The sequence below is a fragment of the Onychostoma macrolepis genome, chromosome 07 (assembly GCF_012432095.1).
Source record: "Onychostoma macrolepis isolate SWU-2019 chromosome 07, ASM1243209v1, whole genome shotgun sequence".
Lineage (NCBI taxonomy): Eukaryota > Metazoa > Chordata > Actinopteri > Cypriniformes > Cyprinidae > Onychostoma > Onychostoma macrolepis.
Window position 1 is genome coordinate 29,310,597 of NC_081161.1, and position 20,904 is coordinate 29,331,500.

The 20,904-nt window shown below is 37.4% G+C and overlaps 1 protein-coding gene across 4 annotated transcripts in view; it reads left to right on the forward strand.

The window, feature by feature from the left end:
- ano5b (anoctamin 5b) overlaps positions 1-20,904 on the forward strand; it is a 35,985-nt gene that overhangs the window by 1,651 nt on the left and 13,430 nt on the right. The window contains exons 1-5 of one of the 4 annotated variants that reach the window (XM_058782377.1): positions 6,361-6,866; positions 7,889-7,933; positions 9,363-9,424; positions 15,886-15,993; positions 20,633-20,701. In XM_058782377.1, the coding sequence (XP_058638360.1) occupies positions 6,779-6,866; positions 7,889-7,933; positions 9,363-9,424; positions 15,886-15,993; positions 20,633-20,701 (372 nt within the window). In that variant the 5' untranslated portion in view covers positions 6,361-6,778. Of the gene's footprint in view, positions 1-6,360; positions 6,867-6,997; positions 7,691-7,888; positions 7,934-9,362; positions 9,425-15,885; positions 15,994-20,632; positions 20,702-20,904 lie in introns of those variants that run through there. The other 3 variants (XM_058782376.1, XM_058782378.1, XM_058782379.1) reach the window with 3 other exon arrangements.

A 20,904-nucleotide genomic window follows, 5' to 3' on the forward strand; every position in this document is an offset into this window, starting at 1 on the left:
AGCTAAAATGAATCAGTCCTGGGTCTGGTGTTTTGCTCCTGTCACCCTGAGGCTTTTTGTTGCACAGGTTGAGTAATAGTTGTTAAAGCATTAAGGTCTGAGGGAGACTTTTATTAAGTGTGAGGCATGTAGGTGTAATGTTTATGTTCACGACTTGTGTTCACACAGGTGTGTGGGTTTGTATGCCCAAGTAACTTATTATTATTATTATTGCTATTTTGCTCTGCAGTTCTTCTGACTGATGCCGGGGTTTGCCTGTGTTATGAATGTGTTTTCTGTAGGAGGAAGTGGTTGAAAGGAAAGAGAAAAACTAGAATGTAAGAAAAGTGGCCTTTTGGTTGGAAATCATCTAAATGATATTTCAGGGGAACTCCGGTCTAATCCCTCCTGCTTTGCCTGTCACTGCGACTGTTTAATCTGTGTACTGATCATAGGTGATTCACTGGATACTAATTTGATTATGTTTCCTGACTGGGACTGTGGCACTGCACTGCCATGGCTCACATTATGTCTGTGATGTGTGATTGAAAAAACACAGGGATTTACAGTGACAATTTTGTACAAATATAAATTTCACTTGCACTGTATTTCATTAATATACGAAAATATTTCACTGAAATGCCTTGAAACTCCAAGTTAGTTATTTTCATATGAAAAGTTTTATATCACTGTTACAAGCACAAAGTCACAGCTAAATGCACACTACAAGATTTGTGAGTTTAATATAAGTTTGATTTATAGGTGCTTAATTCACAGTAAAATGAACAAGAGAAGCAGAGCTTGGCCTAAAATACATTTAAGCAGCTCTAAAACAGTTTTAACTTCTCTTAGAGAATCAGCCTAAAGCCCACAGCTAAGCTGATGGTCAGCTCATTACAGCTGCTTAACAATGTCCATATTGTACATTATTTCATTTTAGCTGTAAAGCTTCCTGTTGCAACAGTAGTTGAAGCATGGTGATATATTACTTATCATCATCATTGTTATTGCAGCATGCATATCATGACTATGCATCAGTGTAATTGTGTTTAGTTTTAGATAATCTGTTTAAATTCTTATATACATTACAGTGTACACTTTTCAGATATGCTAAAATAATTAAATCCAAAGACTTTTTTGTAAACATCGAGTTGGATGGCTAATCCGTCCAATAGAGGTTGCGTGACCATTTTTAGTTTTCGTAATGTTGTTTGAGTGATTACCTCTACGTAGTTGTAGGGGTGCTCCGATCAGGATTTTTGAGGCCGATCACCAATCACAGAAAGCCGTATCTGCCGATACTGACACCGATCTTTTTAAAGCCATATTTTTCACCAATATACTGTTATAACACCACATACATTCACATCAGTGTTAACTCGGCGGTAGAGTTACTCTCACAGGACACTGCACATATTCGCAATCACAAAAGTATATTATTTGCATGTGCTTTAAAGCCTTACTGATTCAAAGTTTCATTCACGCGCTGGTCTGACGTGCGCTTTTTCTGAGCATGTACACCCGAAGCGCGCGTACTAAAAAACCTGTCAAACAGTGCCTGATCATTGAACTAAGTTATCTTCAGCACTAATACTGTCAAAACACACAAGGTTTATGTATAAGCTCAGTTGGGTATCTATTGTACCTGAAAATAAAACACTGTTTGTTTTATTTGTATATTATGTGTATTTGTAATGTGTATCTTTCTTCTAATTTTTTAATAGCATTTTTATCTTCGCCCACTTTGGCCTAAATATCAACCATTCTTTTTTATATTTTGTTACCTTGAAAAGGCTTTGTCTTTATAACAGGGAAATTATTTTGGCTGTAATGCTCAAACAACTTGCAAATAAAAACCAACATGACAAAGAATTGTGATATTTCACACACAACAAAAAAAAATCGTGATATGATATTTTTGCCATATCCCTAATTTGAAGCCACTTGTGCATTTTGAGAGAGAGGCACGTCATTAGCTTGAAATTGGTTTATGAGATCGGCCTTTTAGAGACCACTGATCAAACATCCCACAGCGATTATCGGCTGATAGTGATCGGTAGCTGATCAGTCGGAGCTCCGCTATGTAGTAGTATAGCAAAACCACTAGATTTCTTTTTTTAAACTTGGTTTAACTACCAGCTGCCTTTTGTAAAAAAAAAAAAATAATAATAATAATAATAATTTTAAAAAAGTCCCATTAACAAAATTATACAGACATTTACTAAAATTTCTAAATGGGTATTTAAACCTCAGTATCTCAGCTCAGGATGATCTGAAACTAAAAAACTAATCTCTAGAACATATTTCATGGGTCATGTATGTATTGTTCTTAGACTTAGAATTTAAGTCCAATATAAATATATGTACACTATACTTACCAAATATTTTGATTTAATTAATAAAAAAAATTGAAAAATCAAAAACGGTCAAGTAATCAACTTTACGATTTTTGAGATGAGATGGGCTGACCCACTTCAGTTGAACTTATTTAGCCTTTTTCACAATACATAATATTTTAAAACAGCTTTATAGAAATCATCTCTTAGTGTCACCAGTGAGCTAACCAAAGGACACAGACAAAAGTGAGAGGAAAAAAACTGAGAGAAACCAGTGTCCCCTGACAAGACACACATTAAAATTGTAAATAATCCAACTAGATCGTAAAAATGCCATTATTGAAGCTGATTTTGAAGTTTTATCATTCTGAGCTCTCATCATCAGAAAGTAATTTAGTCAGTGCAAAGTTTTATTACTGTCCTGCGGAAACACATTTATTGACTCTTTTGCTTTTCAAATGGTCTGCATAATATAGTGTCTGACAGTGTGAATCGTTCTGCTGTCTCTTCTGTGTTTATCAGTGCATTGTCACCATGGGCTGCCACACATAAGACAGAGTCTCTTATCAGGGCAGACCTCATGGTATCCTCTTTAGAGAGTGCAACACTGACACCCATGTGGACCCTGAATAGATTTCAGGGTCCTCCCCGTCACACCATGCCTGCTGTGTTTGTTTTTGTGTTTGCATGCGTGGTTTCCTTCCCTTTACCTCTCTTGTAAGGTGATAGAGATGAATTTAGTTACAGAGTTACTTTACTAAAATGTTTCCAGAGTTCAATTGAAATAAAATGAAATTACTATTTTTTTTTTTTCTCAAAAGAACATATCTGAATTAAAACTGTTTAATTGTCGCACCACTTGCAGACAACAGCCAACAAGTGAGGCTACGCTTGTCGGTAACTGGGAAAAAGTGAGAAAGAGAGTGAGAGTTGTTGCTATGGTAACAGGCTCTTTAATTTAGTTTTCTCTTTGATTGGCATACTGTATGAACAAGTAGTTGACCCAGTAAAAGTCATAAATAAACTCTTAAAGGGATCATTCTGTTTTAAGGAAACCTTTTTTTAAATAATCTGACTCTTGAGCATCAACAGATTGATAAGAAAATTAAACATTCTACATATTTAATATGAAAAATGCAAGATACAGGGTTTTCCTTCAGTAGTTTGTCAGTCTATGAATTTTTATGCATTGGTTTGTGTGTGTGAGACTCAGAGGTGTTTGTGTCAGTTTTAGGTTATGAATATATTTATCAGTATAAACTTATTTACAGTCCCGCTCCTGACCTTGCAGTGTAGTTATTATTTGCTTTGCTACGTAAGACTTTGGTGGAGATTACGAAGTCCTCAGTTCCTCAGAGACACAATTGCATCCTGTTGATAAAGATGCAGTTCATATGTTACTGTGCAGCTATTTCAAAAGACTTTGTGCTGGACACAAGATGTGGTTTGCAATTGTGGTTTAGTTGATGTTAATGTGGAATAGCTATTCTGTGTGTGTTCTCCGACCTGATTCTATGGCAATTCCTAACACACTTTTCCTGTTGAGAGTTGTGTTTGGTCATGCATTACGAATGCAATGATGCAAGCTCAATTCATTCAGCCGATAAAATTCAGTTCACTTTATATTCCTACTATAGTGAGTCATGTGATACGTGAGGAATTGTGAATATATTTTCAGCCCATCTGCTGAACAAGCTCGGCCCATCTCAGTCGATCTGCTGAACCAAAAAAATGGATTCAGTGAAACTGTTGATGTGTTTACTAGGAAATGACTGTGGGGGCCGCAGGTTTGTATTCAGACAGGTTTTATCAACACTACTGCTGCTTTTTCCCTCTCTGCTTCAAAGTATTACACAAAGGTGTCATTATCAAAGCCTTCTTTCCCAGTAGGCCTAATCATCACCCATAATAGCACAATCAGAGGAAGCCTGTGAGACCACAGCACCTGTTGGCTCTGCTCAGAGCAAATATTGGTCTTCTCATAGAATGGAAAGGATAGAGACCAGACCTTCCTTACTTGTCAGTGATTTTGAGAATGACTAAAAGTCTGTATCACTTTTTTTTTATTTTTTGTTTTTTATTAATATTATTATTATGTTTTTTTTTAAGGATTGTGGTGCTTTCACAGTTTATCACGGTTTTACCCTGAACGGGCATTTATATGAATCTGAACGCATGAATTAGTTGCAGAACCACTACCTTTTAATCACTGTCCAAAAAAAGATAAGTAAATTAGGCCTACATTGTAGAATTTCACCATTTAAGGCAAAAACAGTATGTTCTGACTTTAGCTTTGTGAAACTGTACTGCATAAAACATATCTGCACAAAACAAAACCAGCAAACGGGATGAATGAGAACGCAAATTCACTCTCTGACAACAGGTGGCGCTTATGGAACAGCAGTCATAGAGTAGCTATGTTTTCATGCAAAGTTACGAATTAAACCTATGTTGGAAATTGGAATATTGCATAAAACATTTGCAAATAAAGCACCATTTCCATTCAGTGAGTTGAAGAGAACAAAATTGTCCCTTACTGATTACGTTTCGCTAAATGTGACCCTGGACCACAAAACCAGTCTTAAGTCGCACAGGTATATTTGTAGCAGTAGCCAACAAATACATTGTATGGGTCAAATTATGGGTTCAAATTGCGCATTAAGTAGGGATGCTCCAATCAGGATTTTTGCAGCCGATACCGAGAGTACCGATTTCTTGTCATAGTGATCGGCCGATAACGATGCCGATTCTGATTCTGATGCTTCAAGCTTTATATAACGTATGTAATAATGTTATATAATCACAAAAATTATTCCTTATACAGTGAACATTTTAGTATTCCTTTAAAATTGTGTTTATGCATAACATTGTGTATATCAGGATACTTAATATAAGACAAAAATAAATGCAAACAAAATGTGTCTGATGCAACCCGAGGCAGAGATGGGCACTCGAGTTAGTGACTCGGACTCGACTCACATTTTATAGCCTTCAGACTTGACTTGACCTGAAATGACTCCAGACTTTACTCAACTCGAGGAAAAGGACTTGTGAATATTTTAAAAGCAACTCGAGTCTTTTATCCTTAAATACTTCTATAAGTGCATCCGCACCCCGGCATCCATCCAGACCGCGAGCCGTAACAGCAGCACCATTTTAAGTGAGCAGTGTTGTTGTGATCACATATAACAAGCGCTCAGGGTCGTTTATGGTAAATATCTTTCAGCGCTATATCCTCGTATTTTTATCTAAAGCTAAACGCGCTTTATTCAAGGCCTTTCAGCTCCGTGTGCTTTCTCTCTCTCTCCGGACGCGCGCCGGTGCAAAGTTCAAGAGCTGCCGCGGTTATTTTAACAACAACAGAAATACGGTGAGAGGCAAACATTATAGATTACTTTCACTAAATTACCTCAGAAAAAAAAACAATGCTGAAAACATGCTATAGTTATTTTTCTTATCTTTCTTTATCTATATAACCTGCTCAAACCAGATGTAACAAGACGTTTCTGATCCAACGTTACATTTTGCATTATTAATCTGTAGGCTATATAAATATATAATTGTTGTTAGATGGCTAGGTTGGAATTTAAACTTTGAAACTGTCTTATCTTTCTTTTCTGCTCAAGATGAGAACGTTTTGATTATCCAATGTTAGAGAGAGGACAAAATAAATAGAAACATTTAAACTCCAATATGGAGAAGTCTGATGTAACTCATAAGGTTTAATACTAGAAATTGAAACATTTAAACTACTGAAAGAACAAAACGGAGTTTCACGGTTATCCACGGGCGCTGCGGATAATCCGCGGGTCGGGAAATAAAGAAAATGTTTCTGATTATTTGCGGGTGGATAAAATAAATCATAAATGATGCAATATTAACTACATTTAAAAAAAACAAAATTTTCATTAGACAGACCATTTCATTTGTGTGTGTGTGTGTGTGTGTTCGCCTGATCGGGAAGTTGCAGTGACAGGAACAGTGACATGTCAGATAAAGTTTGAAAGGAGTAAAGCCTCTGTTAATGCTATCGAGTAGGCTAATATGGCCAAATAAGATATTTTTTATAAATAAATGTTCAGAGCGGCCGCGTAAAGCCTGCGCTCCGCAGATGTGTGCAGTGATGCGCAGATCAGCTCTAAGGTCACTGAATCTGCTGTTAAAAATGAACCGTCCATTCATCATCATGCAAAACATACACCACATATAGCGAATTTTTCATTGTTTCTCGAAACTTCATAGCATTTCCACACCGGCGATGACTGCAGCTTATCCAAGCATCACACACGTCAGGCATCCTCAAATCTGGCCCACTCCAGAGTTTAGCTCTAACCCTAATCAAACACACCAAGATCATTAGAAAATCATTAGAAACTCTGCAGCAGATTGGCCCTCCAGGGAAAGATTTGAGGAACCTTACGTCGTCACGCGTTGATGTAATCAAATTGCGATCGGCCACATGTATGAGTCCCGATAGAAAATGGGATTATCGGCTGATACCGATCTCCGGCCGATCGATCGGAGCATCCCTAGTATTAAGGAATTTATTTGGTAAAACTGTTTCCATGGTAGTTTATGCGCATGTTTTCTTACCAGATAAGAAATTCATCCGACTCAGTTGAGCGCATAAGTTTTTTTTGTTGTTGTTTGTTTGTTTGTTTTATGCGTATTTTTAGAATTTATGAGCATCTTGGCATTTCTATCAAGTGTTGTTTTGTTTTTGCTATAGACGGTTTCATCGGGCGCACGAGCCTGGCCCGAAGTTAACTTCCGGTCTGTGTTTGTTTATCGGTCTTGTTAGTGGCGCCGGCTACAAACGCAGTTAAAGTTATGAATAATGGAGTTGGGCTCAGGTTGTTGTGCTGTGGGATGTGTTTCCCATACATTTTATTTATTTGTGGCTACCCGCCACAATATCAAAACTGACCGATTTTCCAAAAGGCTTTGTTGAATAAACATGAGCACGTAAAGCACGTTTAAAAATATCTAGTTCTCCTGCTTTAAAGCGCCTCCTGCTGGCAGAGAATGAATTTGCATTTTTAATAAGTCCGTCCAAGTGTTATCGCTGCATCTCAGTCCGTCTAATCTACTCTTGAGGGATTTAGCTGTTGTTACTGATTCTATTTGGTTGTCTACCGGAAGTTAAGTTAGGGCCACAAAAGTAACGTTTGTTTATGTTGTTGCCGTTCCAAAATGCGCGTAAAAATAGGTGGATGGAAACATAGCTACTGTTTCCTTGGTTACCGCTGTAAACAAAGCAATGCTGCTCTTATGTAACTATTTAAATATGCATTATATGGAGTCAAAACGAAAAGAAAAAAACCATCTAAACTTTTCTGAAGACAGTCAGAGCCGTCTACCTTGCTTAGGCACTTGTACGTTTTTAAAAAAAGTCATACTGATTATGTAACTGTGTGAACTGGTATATCTCCCAGCTCTAGTTTAAGTGTTAACGTTACCCATGGCACGTGTTATTTTCCCCATAGAGAAATACATGTAGAATAAGTTGCTGGTGTGATTTTAAAATCTTACTTCCATCTTTACACTCCTGTTCATCTATCTCATGGGTTAAGATGGCTGTGCTGTTTTGACGGGCTACCGGAGGACCTTTCAGGCAGGTACGGACAGAACTACTTGTGCTGCTTGTCTGTCTGTCCTCTACTTTGCTGTTTTTCATCTTTTCCTGTGTTTCTGCTTCATATTAATTATTATTCAGCATTTTATTATGCTTCAACAGCATCTCAGAGATCACATTGTGACATGTCTGCTTGTCTGTGGCGCCACATATTTGGAAATGTGAACCTTGCTCCAAGTGCTAGCGATGTTTAAGGAAATGTTGATGCCCTTGTCCATTATTTCATTCCATTCCCTCATAGCTGTAACCTTCAGTTTGTCGGTTTGTCAAGATTCATGCCTGTGCTGTAAGGCTGGATATGAGTGTATGTTTACAGCTACTTTTATCAGAAATGCTGTGTTGCTTTGTGCTTTTGTTGTATAAATTGATATCAGTGTTGTTCCAAAACAATTTATTATTAGAATGACGCAGCATAATTGACAAATCAAAATTTAATAAACCACAATTGAATTAACAGAACAACCAGTCTGAGACTGTAATCTAATCTGTTCATGATGGAACATATATTTACTTGCACTAGTTTTCAGTGTTAACTGTCTCTGATTTGACTGGCAGCATTAGACTGCTCACTAATTGGGATATTAGCCAGGCAATATGTGTTGTGTGTATCCTGGTATAAAAAGAGAACACTCCACCTGACTGTTCCCCACAGGAAGTGCTTTTATCCCACAAAGTTGGCTGCTCAGCATTAAAGTTGTTGCCTGACTAACCAATGGAATGTCTACCAAAGTGTGTGGGGCAGAGAGCAAACGTGCAGCAAAGACAGAAATGACATGTACTGCTGATCAAATGATGTGTTGTGTGACATTTCACTTCAGCAGCTATAAAATCGAACACTCTAAAACACTGAGTGTATTTAAGTTGGAGCTTCTGTTCAGCAAAGAAAAATAAATAAAAATTCTGAAAATGTAATATGCCTCTTGAAGCACAGTGGGATGAATCAATTTAGCTGTCATTTGAATACCCCTAGTCTGTAGTTCACATTAATACTGCCCACCTTTGGTCTATGAGCTGCAGTATGTGGGCAGGAACGACTGTACTGAAAAAGACCTATTTTTACGTAACCAAATATTTCCTGTTTTCATACACTGCCTGTGCAAATGTGCAATAGTCGTACCTTTTAAGGGTATAACAGCTTGTCACTAGGGCTGTACTCTTAAAGGCAAGACTTTTAAGAGTAGAAACGTGCATATTAGTACTAAAGAGTAGAATTGTTTACCTTTAAGGTACTGCTTTGAACCTTTTAGGGTTAAGTAAGGTGCAAAATTGTCTCTTTAAGGGTACTGCCCTAGTGACAAGCTTATAGAGTGTTGAAGAGCATGAGTTCTTCTAGGTAGGCATGTTTCCTGTAGACTACATCGCATTTGTGGTTTTGATGTATGCTGATGTCATTTCCTTTGTGTCTTTTGCAGGTAATAATGGCAGCATTAACTCCATCTCTGACCGAGGGACACAGCTGCCTGGTCACCGTGAGGTAAGATGTCAGATATTATCGTCAGATTACTGCTGTGAGTGTGGTAGTTTGTAATGCGGTAAATAGGTCACATTCTGAGGTTGTGGTAGTTTAAATGTGTGAATATACTCAGACCATGAGGTCTCCCTACTGCTCTAAAATACTGGCGAATGTTCACATCACTGTTGTAAAGCTTTTGTCGGGCCAATTTGAAGTTGTAAATGTCTAAGTATAGTTCTTGAAGACAGGTCAGATGGATTGGCTTTCTCCCACTAGTACACATTTATAATGCTCACCAAAAGCAACATAAAAGTTCCCACCACTGATCTATGTATGTGTATATATATATCTATTATAGATCAGTGGTTCCCACTTTTTTTGATGAATGAATTTGTGAACAAAAAGGACATTTGTGGTTACTGAAGAAAAATGTTTAAAAACCATTTTTGAATGATTTTGAATAATTAATTGAAAAGAACCAACTCAAAATAATTTCACCTACAAATCAAACTTTATTATGGCTTGCAAAATGTTTTTTTACTATAAGGGAGATTTTTGAAATGGAACATAATTAAATCTATATATCTATTAAATCTATCTAGAAATAATCATGAAGTTTATATGATTTTTAAGTTGGCATTAGGTTTCATGACTTTTCTTGACCTGTTTTTTTCAATGACTGAAATCTGAATATATTCAAACTTGCATATGTTAAGAAAATGTTAATGTTTATTATAAAGGTGATAATAGCCATTGGCGATTCAATTGTAAAATGGCACAACTTTTTTTTTTTTTAAATATCTGAAAGTGCACTCTTAACATGTGTCTCTTTAAAGGGGTGGTTGACTGTTTTTTTTCTAGGCTTGATTGTGTTTATGGGGTGCAGTCTAACATGTGTTCATGCTTCGTTTTTTTGAAAACGCATTATTTTTCATATAATTTACCTTTATTCCACACCGCTCTGTCCCTTCTCTGACAAACGCCTCGATTATTTCCTGTTTTTATGAAGCCCCTCCCTCAGAAACACATGATGGGCTCTGATTGGTTAGCTGGCTCAGTGTATTGTGATTCACTTAACCGCCGAGCGTGCGTCTAAATGTCCTGCCCCTCAGCTCAGCGGCATGTGCTCCGGTTGTATTGTAAACAATGGCGTCGTCTATATTGCTTCTCAATTTGAGCCCTATTGAGACGCAGAGGATATTAGTGAAGAGGATCGCGCAAAACCTGTGCAAGCACGGCTCTTAATGGTATGTTTGTTTGTTTGTTTGTTGTCTCATACTTTTAGATACGCTGTTATTATGCTACTGCTTATGTTAGCTTTTAATATACAGTTTTATTCTGATTAAAGCTTTAATACAGTACGGCAACCGCACACGCGTCCATGTATAACGCTTCTCATTGCTATGTGAAAATGTATAATTGGAACAGTTTGTTGGAGCTGATCTGACGATCTGAATGAGAGAGAGAGAGAGAGAGAGATGCAGAGCAGGGCGACGCGAGGAACAGTATTAAGAACGGCTGTTTTAGAACATTGATTTTGAAACATGTGAATGCATTAGAATCGTTAGAAGACAGAATCGCGATTCATATATGAATAGATTTTTACGTGCACCCCTAGTTTTCTCTTCCTCTTCTCTAAAGCAGCACAGCATGGCCTCGCCCCCTTCCTTACATGTTCCAGAGGGCGGGGTTTATCTGGGTCCGTGACATATCAGCCGTCTTTGAAACGCCTCTCAGGCATGCAAGTGCAGCTCCTATCTCTTTGAATGGGGAAACATCAAATTCTCCAAAACTGTTCAATAAGCTTACGATTAAATTTCATATTTGAAATCACCAAAGAAGTCTGTCAACAACTATATCATAAATGTTGTTTCTTTTGCTCTAATAGCGTTATAATAAGCTTATTTTTCAGATCAGCCAGTGCGCATGCGCAGTCCTCAGCGCATGTCTCAGAGCGCTGACTGTTTCTATAATTTCTAGTTTCTATAGCGCTGACTTTACTGATTGGCTGCTTCATTCAGAAGGCGAGGCTTCCTGCGTTTGAGCGGCCATATAGAGTGGGGGAACTATGACGTCACGGCTGTTAGCATGAAACTGGTTATTTCGACAAAAAGCCAATAGGATTTTTCCATAGGCTTTTGGATTATTGCAAAAAATAAGCTCTGTGTTAAATCATATTTCATGAAACTTAAACGTTTTGTCAATCAAGATAATCTTCACAAAATAATATAACTTATAATAATATAACGAACTACAGCACCACGGTCGCTCGCTTTCAACGTCACCACCTGCACGCTCCCGACAACTTTCTCAAACTTATTTTTAACATTCAGTGAAAAGGATTTACTCCTATATATGAATTTTATTCCACACTATATGAACCGTTTCATATAAACTGGAATAAATACAAAACTAGAGCCAAACTGAAATGAGACAGTAGTAATAAATAGTATAGTGAATAAATGAAATAATCTTAACTAAAGGACATTTGAAAGCACGTATTTCAGTACATTTCGAAATAAGGTGCATTAAATGTCAATAAATAAGTAATATGTCGAGTAATATGAATATTTGAATTAAAAACATATCCCCACGTACTATTCAATAAAATTATAGTGCATTTAATCTATTAAATAACAGCAGAGTGAGCGAGTTTTTGGATATGGTAAGATTAAACTTATTTTAGTGAATAAAGTACCACATTTCAGCTATCGTTTTGTTAGGGTGGATACACAATGTTATTTTATCCTTGTTTCTAGAAAATACTTTCTAACAGCTTCATGTGGCCGTAAACATTTCATTTTAACGTGGCTTTAAGCACTATGCATCATTAAAGTTTCACTTTCACCACGTAAAGCCGGTAAATGTGGTGTTTACATGTAATAATCATAATACGAGTTTATCTTATGGTACGAACCCAGAATCTCGCATCAGCAAGCGATAAAATGAGCTCCATCCGAAGACTTTTCGGGGCAAAGCAAAAAAACATAGTCGAACAACAATATAAAAAGCGGGAAACTATTAATTGGTTATTCTACAATTAATTGTATTACAAATTATACTACGATTGGAAAATACTATAAATTGATAAACTGTTTGGCGTGATGACATTGAATGTCTCTGACAGCGCCTGTAGTCCCATTTAGCAACTTGTAAGCAACCGTCTTTTTAAAGAAATGTAACAGTTTAAAAAAAAATCACGAGTGTGGTGTGACTGGTGTGTTTTATGTCATAGAATAAAACGTGAAAGTATCTTGAGCCTGTGTGAACCACGGACCTTATTTTAGGGATTTAACCAAAATCCCATTCAAAAAACCCATTGACTCTGGGACGATGGAACCGGAAGTGCTAAAATGCTAACTCGCTCTGGGTTTTTGCCTACAAAGTAACATCATAGTTCCACCACTCTATGGAGCGTTGCATTTTTCCCCATTCAAAACTATATGAGTGACACGTCTTGGGTGTTCTATAGTCTTTGAGTCAGTCAAGCATTATAATATGATAATCAAGTATTATTTAATGATAGAACTTCAGTAATTAGAATTAAAACTGGCTAACCATATATGAATGCATATTAGTAATTTTAACTGAATTTAGGACTGGTGGTGGTGCTTTTTTTGGTCATTCAGTGTTTCTGTAAAAAAATGGGGGAAAAACTAAACAATAAAACTGACAAGGTAATAACAATAATACTACGAATTCTATTAATAAGAACAACATAAAACGCACTAAGGATTAACGAGCTGCTGGATTCATGAATATTAATCAGGCTGTGTGCATTCGTTCGAACTGATTTGCCGAAATCAAAACAGGGACGATAGTAGGTGAGCGCCAGCCAATGAGATTGTCGTTTGCGCATTAGTTCCTATACAGGTGCGTTGTGCAATGTATTCGGCGAGTGAAAATATATCTGAGCAAAACTTATACTTGGCCTCCAACTCACACACTGGCGAGTAAATTCTGAGAAATTATTAGCCAGTGGCTAATATTACACATCATTTATTCGCCCAGAGCCTTGCCTTGCCTTGCAATGTAGAGGGCTGAACCATATAAGCAAGCATCAATAGATTACAGTATGCCTTTGCTCTTTTTCTCTTGCTTGTTGCACTTTGCTAATGATACTTTCTTCATCTTAGTGCATTCAGCAATAAAGGAGTGTTTTGGCAAGCTAGATGTAATGGTACATTTTTGTTTCATTATCTCACTAAACTTGGATGCAGATAAAAACAATAAAAAAAAAAAAGTCTAACTGCGAGGTTGTGATTTCAGTTTAATGAGGGGGCATCCAGAGTTGAAGCTGTATCTCTGCATTTGTATTAAATGATGACGTATTACAATGAGCAGCACTGTGATCTCCATCCCAAAACAGTATAAACCAGATCATCACAGGAGAGTCTCCAGGCAAAGGCATGTGTCCCCGAGTTGTCTGCAGTAAGGGGGAGTGACCCGCTCTTATCAGAGGTCTCTGTGTGAGAGAGTGTGCTGCTCACAGTTAGCATTTGCTAACACTGCTTGCAACATGGACATTTTATAAATGCTCTCACCACTGGAGCACTTTATGAAAGTTATAACGGATCAAACTGAGGTGTGGATAAACCATTCATGGTCAGTACCTGGGAGAGATTGTTGCTGACTTTCTTAGAGTTTGCTTTAAGTGAATTAATTGTTCTTTAAATGACGTCAAACATTAAACTTTTAGGGCTGAACATAAATTTTTTTTCAGTACTAACTGCTACATCAATAATGTTTATCACAATAACATATTTTTGTTATAAACTAACATGGTGTATTTAGTCAATATTATAAATTTATTTTATTTATTATTTTATTTGATTGATATTGAACACATTGAGACTGGACTACACCGACACGCAGTGCTTTGTTTGCACCAACAAGACCAGTGCTTTCTCATCTACTTGGCCTTGATATGATGGCCCTAATGTTTAGTGTTTGAAATATGCAGCTTAATAGAGATGAATTTGTATGAGTGCAGATATAAGATAATATGAAACTGTATAGCTAGATATTCTTAAGAATCCTTGTAGGCGAAATGGTTTTGGTGATTTGTTGTTGCTTTATAGATTGTTTGGAAGTCTGTGATTGTCATTTTGACATCAATAGTGATCAATAATCCTCCGTGTCTTTTCCTAACAGAGCGGCATACAAAGGTCCCACCTGACTAGAAGTGCTGATTAACAAAGTACCTGTTTGGAAATAAGTGCTCCTGTCAGCTCTCTCACATTTAATTAGTAGAACGCAATAAAATGCCTTCACAAATGGCACAGTGCCTCCACTTTATTAGTTTAATGCCTTTCCCTGGTTCAGTCTCTGAATGGCCTTATTTAGAAAGACGTGCCAAGCAGGCAAGCGTTTTTGTGACTTATCTCTTTTGGCTTGTGTTACTGTCTGGAAAAGCATATTTGAAGGTACAGTTGGTATTTTCTGCTCCTCCGTGCTTGTGGGAGTTTTATGCATGATGTAAGGTATGTGTATGTCTCGCAAAAGTGAAAAACAACACCTCTTGCTAACATACTTCAAAGGCATGTTTGCACAAATGTGACATTCGATGTTGCACTAGTATTAATCATCTCAGGTTTCCTCAGTTTTCTGAGGTATTGTTATACTCAATTTGCATAATTTTATTAATGACAGCGGTTTTGGTATCTGTTTTTTTGTGTGTGTGTCTGGGATGGCTGGAGTGTTTTTTTTTTTTTTTAATAATATATCAAATTTTATAAATATAATCAAATATGAATAAAAAGTTTGTCAGAATTCTTAGTTTAAAACAATTTCAGAAAGGTGCCATAATATTACCACACTTGTAATTTAATGTTTTTATTCATTCATATTTGTACATCACTAATCTTTTTTTTGTCTGTCTGTGTATGCCTGTCTGTCTTAACCATATTTTTGAGACCTCCTCATTTGTACAATTTTTTGTTAAAGTTATTTTTTAGACAATTTTACAAAGGCAAACGTTTTTCTGTTAGGTTATAGTATTTTAAACTAGCTGTACATAAAAACAGCAGATGTCTATGGAATGTCCCCATTTAGATACTGAAGCTTTGTGTGTGTGTTGATTTCACACTGTCTGGAGAACCGTTCTCTTCATACCGTACCTGTGGTTTTCTCTGCACATCTCGCTGCAGCTCTTCCTGGAGCCTCTCACGCTGTCATGATGCTATTTCTGCAGTGCTAGTGGGATGATGTTTTACTCGGCAGTAAATTTCTTGTCCTACGTTCACTACCCTGAGCACTACAGTGATTTATGTAGTACAATTCATGAGCATCACTTCCACTTACTGTTTCACACCATTGTTTAGGGTTTCATCACCTGGAAAAGATAAGAGACCGCGATCGCGATCACATGTGTCATGTCTCATTTGTTCATTGTGACAAGTCAACTCTCTGAATCTCCATGGTCATGTGGTTGTATATGAGAGTAGGACTGTTTTTGATTTGAATCTCTTTTTCTTTTGAAGATAGACAAGCTTGGACCGAACAAGGACTCCGTGTACTTCAGGGATGGTGTACGGCGCATTGATTTTGTCCTGTCCTACGTTGACGACAAGGATGGAGACAAGAAAGCGGTATGCCACTAATATTCAAAACTTTCATAGTAATTTTATTAATGCATGCGTGTGTATGTATGTATGTGTATATGTATACACACAGTCATGGATAAAAATATCGGCACCCTTGGTAAATATGATCAAACAATGCTGTGAAAATGAATCTGCATTGTTGATCTTTTATTTAAAAAATTCACAAAAATCTAACCTTTCATTGGATAATAAGAATATAAAATGGGGGGAAATACCATTATGAAATAAATGTTTTTCTCAAATACATGTTGGAGACAATTATTGGCACCCCTAGAAATTCTTATGAGTAAAATATCTCTGAAGTATATTCTCATTCATATTCATATTGAACATGAAATTATCCAGCCATCATATATATATATATATATATATATATATATATATATATATAATCCTGTGGAACAGGAAGCCATGGCTGGATAATTTCATGCTCCTAGTCACCCTGGTGTGCTAAAAAATGTAAATATGAATGGGAATATACTTCAGAGATATTTTACTCATAACAATTTCTAGGAGTGCCAATAATTGTGGCCAACATTCATTGGAGAAAACCATTTATTTCATCATGAGATTTTCTCCCCACTTTAATTGTTTTACTTCAATGATAGGTTAGAATTTTGTGAATTTTTTTGAGTGAAAGATCAAAAGGATAAACAATGCAGGTTTATTTTCACAGCCGCCTTTGCTCATATTTATTTCATATATATGTATATACAGTGGGTACGAAAAGTATTCAGACCCCCTTAAATTTTTCACTTTGTTATATTGCAGCCATTTGCTTAAATTATTTAAGTTCTTTTTTTTTTTTTCCCCTCATTAATTTACACACAACACCCCATATTGACAGAAAAACACAATTGTTGAAATTTTTGCAGATTTATTAAAAAAGAAAAACTGAAATATCACATGGTCCTAAGTATTCAGACTCTTTGCTCAGTATTTAGTAGAAGCACCCTTTTGATCTAATACAGCCATGAGTCTTTTTGGGAAAGATGCAACAAGTTTTTCACACCTGGATTTGGGGATCCTCTGCCATTCCTCCTTGCAGATCCTCTCCAGTTCTGTCAGGTTGGATGGTAAACGTTGGTGGACAGCCATTTTTAGGTCTCTCCAGAGATGCTCAATTGGGTTTAAATCAGGGCTCTGGCTGGGCCATTCAAGAACAGTCACGGAGTTGTTGTGAAGCCACTCCTTCGTTATTTTAGCTGTGTGCTTAGGGTCATTGTCTTGTTGGAAGGTAAACCTTGGCCCAGTCTGAGGTCCTGAGCACTCTGGAGAAGGTTTTCGTCCAGGATATCCCTGTACTTGGCCGCATTCATCTTTCCCTCGATTGCAACCAGTCGTCCTGTCCCTGCAGCTGAAAAACACACCCACAGCATGATGCTGCCACCACCATGCTTCACTGTTGGGACTGTATTGGACAGGTGATGAGCAGTGCCTGGTTTTCCACACATACCGCTTAGAATTAAGGCCAAAAGTTCTATCTTGGTCTCATCAGACCAGAGAATCTTATTCAGGTGTTTTTAGCAAACTCCATGCGGGCTTTCATGTGTCTTGCACTGAGGAGAGGCTTCCGTCGGGCCACTCTGCCATAAAGCCCCGACTGGTGGAGGGCTGCAGTGATGGTTGACTTTCTACAACTTTCTCCCATCTCCCGACTGCATCTCTGGAACTCAGCCACAGTGATCTTTGGGTTCTTCTTTACCTCTCTCACCAAGGCTCTTCTCCCCGATAGCTCAGTTTGGCGGATGGCCAGCTCTAGGAAGGGTTCTGGTCGTCCCAAACGCCTTCCATTTAAGGATTATGGAGGCCACTGTGCTCTTAGGAACCTTAAGTGCAGCAGAATTTTTTGTAACCTTGGCCAGATCTGTGCCTTGCCACAATTCTGTCTCTGAGCTCTTCAGGCAGTTCCTTTGACCTCATGATTCTCATTTGCTCTGACAAGCACTGTGAGCTGTAAGGTCTTATATAGACAGGTGTGTGGCTTTCCTAATCAAGTCCAATCAGTATAATCAAACACAGCTGGACTCAAATGAAGGTGTAGAACCATCTCAAGGATGATCAGAAGAAATGGACAGCACCTGAGTTAAATATGAGTGTCACAGCAAAGGGTCTGAATACTTAGGACCATGTGATATTTCAGTTTTTCTTTTTAATAAATCTGCAAAATGTCAACAATTCTGTGTTTTTTCTGTCAATATGGGGTGCTGTGTGTACATTGAGGAAAAAAAAATGAACTTAAATGATTTTAGCAAATGCTGCAATATAACAAAGAGTGAAAAATTTAAGGGGGTCTGAATATTTTCCATACCCACTGTATGTATGTGTGTGTGTATATATGTATATATGTGTGTGTGTATATGTGTATATATATGTATATGTGTGTGTGTGTGTATATATATATATATATATATATATATATATATATATATATATATATATACACATACACATACACATACATATACATATACATATACACATATACATATACATATACATACATACATACATACATACATACATGGTGCCTATAGAAAGTCTTCATACCCCTTCATTTTTTTTCACAATTTGTTATGTTGCATTATGTTAAACTGCTTTAAATGACTTTTTTTCCCCCACATAAATCTACACCCCGGATTTATCACAACTTTGCAAATTTATTAAAAAGGAAACACTGAAAAAATGACATTGTACAAGTCTTCATACCCTTAACTCAAAACTTAGTTGAAGCACTTTGGCAACAATTACAGCCTCAGGTCTTTTTGGGTATGATGCAACAAGCTTTGCACATCTGCATTTGGGTTTTTTTGCCATTCTTCTCTTTAGATCATCTGAAGCTCTGTCAGGTTGGCTGGGGACCATCGGTGGACAGCCATTTATAGGTTTCTCCAAAGATGTCTGATTGGTTCCAAGTCCCAGCACTGGCTGGGCCACTTAAGGATGTTCATAGAGTCGTCCCTAAGCCACTCCTGCATTGTCTTGGCTGTGTGCCTGGGGTGATTGTCATGTTGGAAGGTGAACTTTCAGCCCAGCCTGAGGTTCTGAGCGCTCTGAAGCAGGTTTTCATGAAGGATATCTCTGTATTTAGCTGCATTCAGCTTTCCGTCTTCTCTGATCACCTCCCCAGTCCCTGCCGCTGCCGCCACCATGCTTCACCGTTGGGATGGTATTATGCAGGTGATAAGCAGTGCTTGGTTTCCCTCAGACATGAATAAGGAATTGAGCTTCATCAGACCAGAGAATCTTCTTTTTTTTTTCATAGTCTGAGAGTTATTTAGGTGTATTTTTGTAAATTCCAATCAGGGCTTCATGTATCTTTACTGAGGAGAAGCTTGAGTTTGGTCACTTTGCCTTCAAGCCCAGATTGGTGGAGTGTTGCAGTGATGTTTGTCCTTCTGTAAGTTTCTCCCATCTCCATATAAGATCATGGAGCTCAACCAGAATGACCATCAGTGTCTCTCTAACCAAGATCCTTCTCCTTTAATTGCTCAGTTTGGTTAGGAGGCTAGATCTAGGAAGAGTCCTGATTGTTTCAAACTTCATCCATTAAGGATTATGGAGGCCAAATGCTCCTGTGACCCTTCAACACAGCAGAATTTTTTTGTAGTCTTCCCCAGATCTGTCTCGACACAATCCTGTCTCTCAACTCTGCAGGCCATTCCTTTGACCTCATGGCTTGGTTTTTGCTCTAAACTTTGCTCTTATATGTATTATAAATTATATGTATATTTATTATGTGTATATATAAATACACACACATGCATGTATATATTTCAGAAAAATGTTATGTTTACGTGTGTGTGTATATATGGTATTTCAAAGCCATATGAAACTGACATAAGTACAGAAAGTGAATTTTATATTTTTTGCTTTTCTTAATCATGCAAACTCATGACAGTTTTTGCTACTCTCAATAATTGTTTGTTTTCCACAAGCATGATCCCATTATTCATTTTGATGCAGGATTTCTAATTGGTGTGCATTCTCTCCAAATGTACTGTACTTGGCCTTGTTAAGCAATCAAACAATGACTGGTGCTTAATATTGCTCATTGTGTACAAAAATAGCCTGATGGGGACCTGTATGTAGGCGTGCAGTGGTGAGATGGGGTGAGATGTCTGCTGGGTCACAAGGCACAGTGAGAAACAGTGAGTCAGAGTCAGATTGATGCTGTTGCACAATAAACCGAATGCTGAACATCGATTGCATAAAATGAAAGCAGGGGTCAACCACTTCTCTCTCGCCAGACCCTTCATTCAGTTCAATTGCTGAGAACACTGAAGGGTTTACCGGTGAACCTGTTTGATCTGTTTTCTCCTGTATGCAGAGGTTGATGCGTGGTCAGGCTCTCTGCTTAATGAAGGTCATATCCCTTGAGTCACCCGTTTGAGATGGTGTTCCATAAGATAAGATGTGGTAGCCATAGGTCACCGGTGCTTGTGGGAAATACGAGTTTTCTCTAAAGACGCAGTTCAAAGATTGTTTACAGCCCTCAGAACCTAAAATGTCACACTGTTACCAGATACAAAGCTAAATGAATAGGTGACTTAATTAATGATAAAAACAAGAAAGAGACCAAGAATGAATGAATAGCTGAAAACACCTGATGTTTTTCCTCCAGGAGAGAAGAAGAGAGTTTGAAGCTAACCTGGAGAAGGCTGGTCTTGAGCTGGAGACTGAAGATAAATCGGTGAGGTTTACACACATGCACATGCCCCTCATTGGTTTACAGACACACATGCCCCTCATTGTTGCACTTCTATTATGCATCTTTTATTATATTTGATTTCATTTCATTTTTCTCTCTAAAGCTTAGACCTTTATCTTTTTTTAACAGCTTTATATAAAAAAATTCTATTTATATTTATATTTATATATTTTTGGGATAATCGC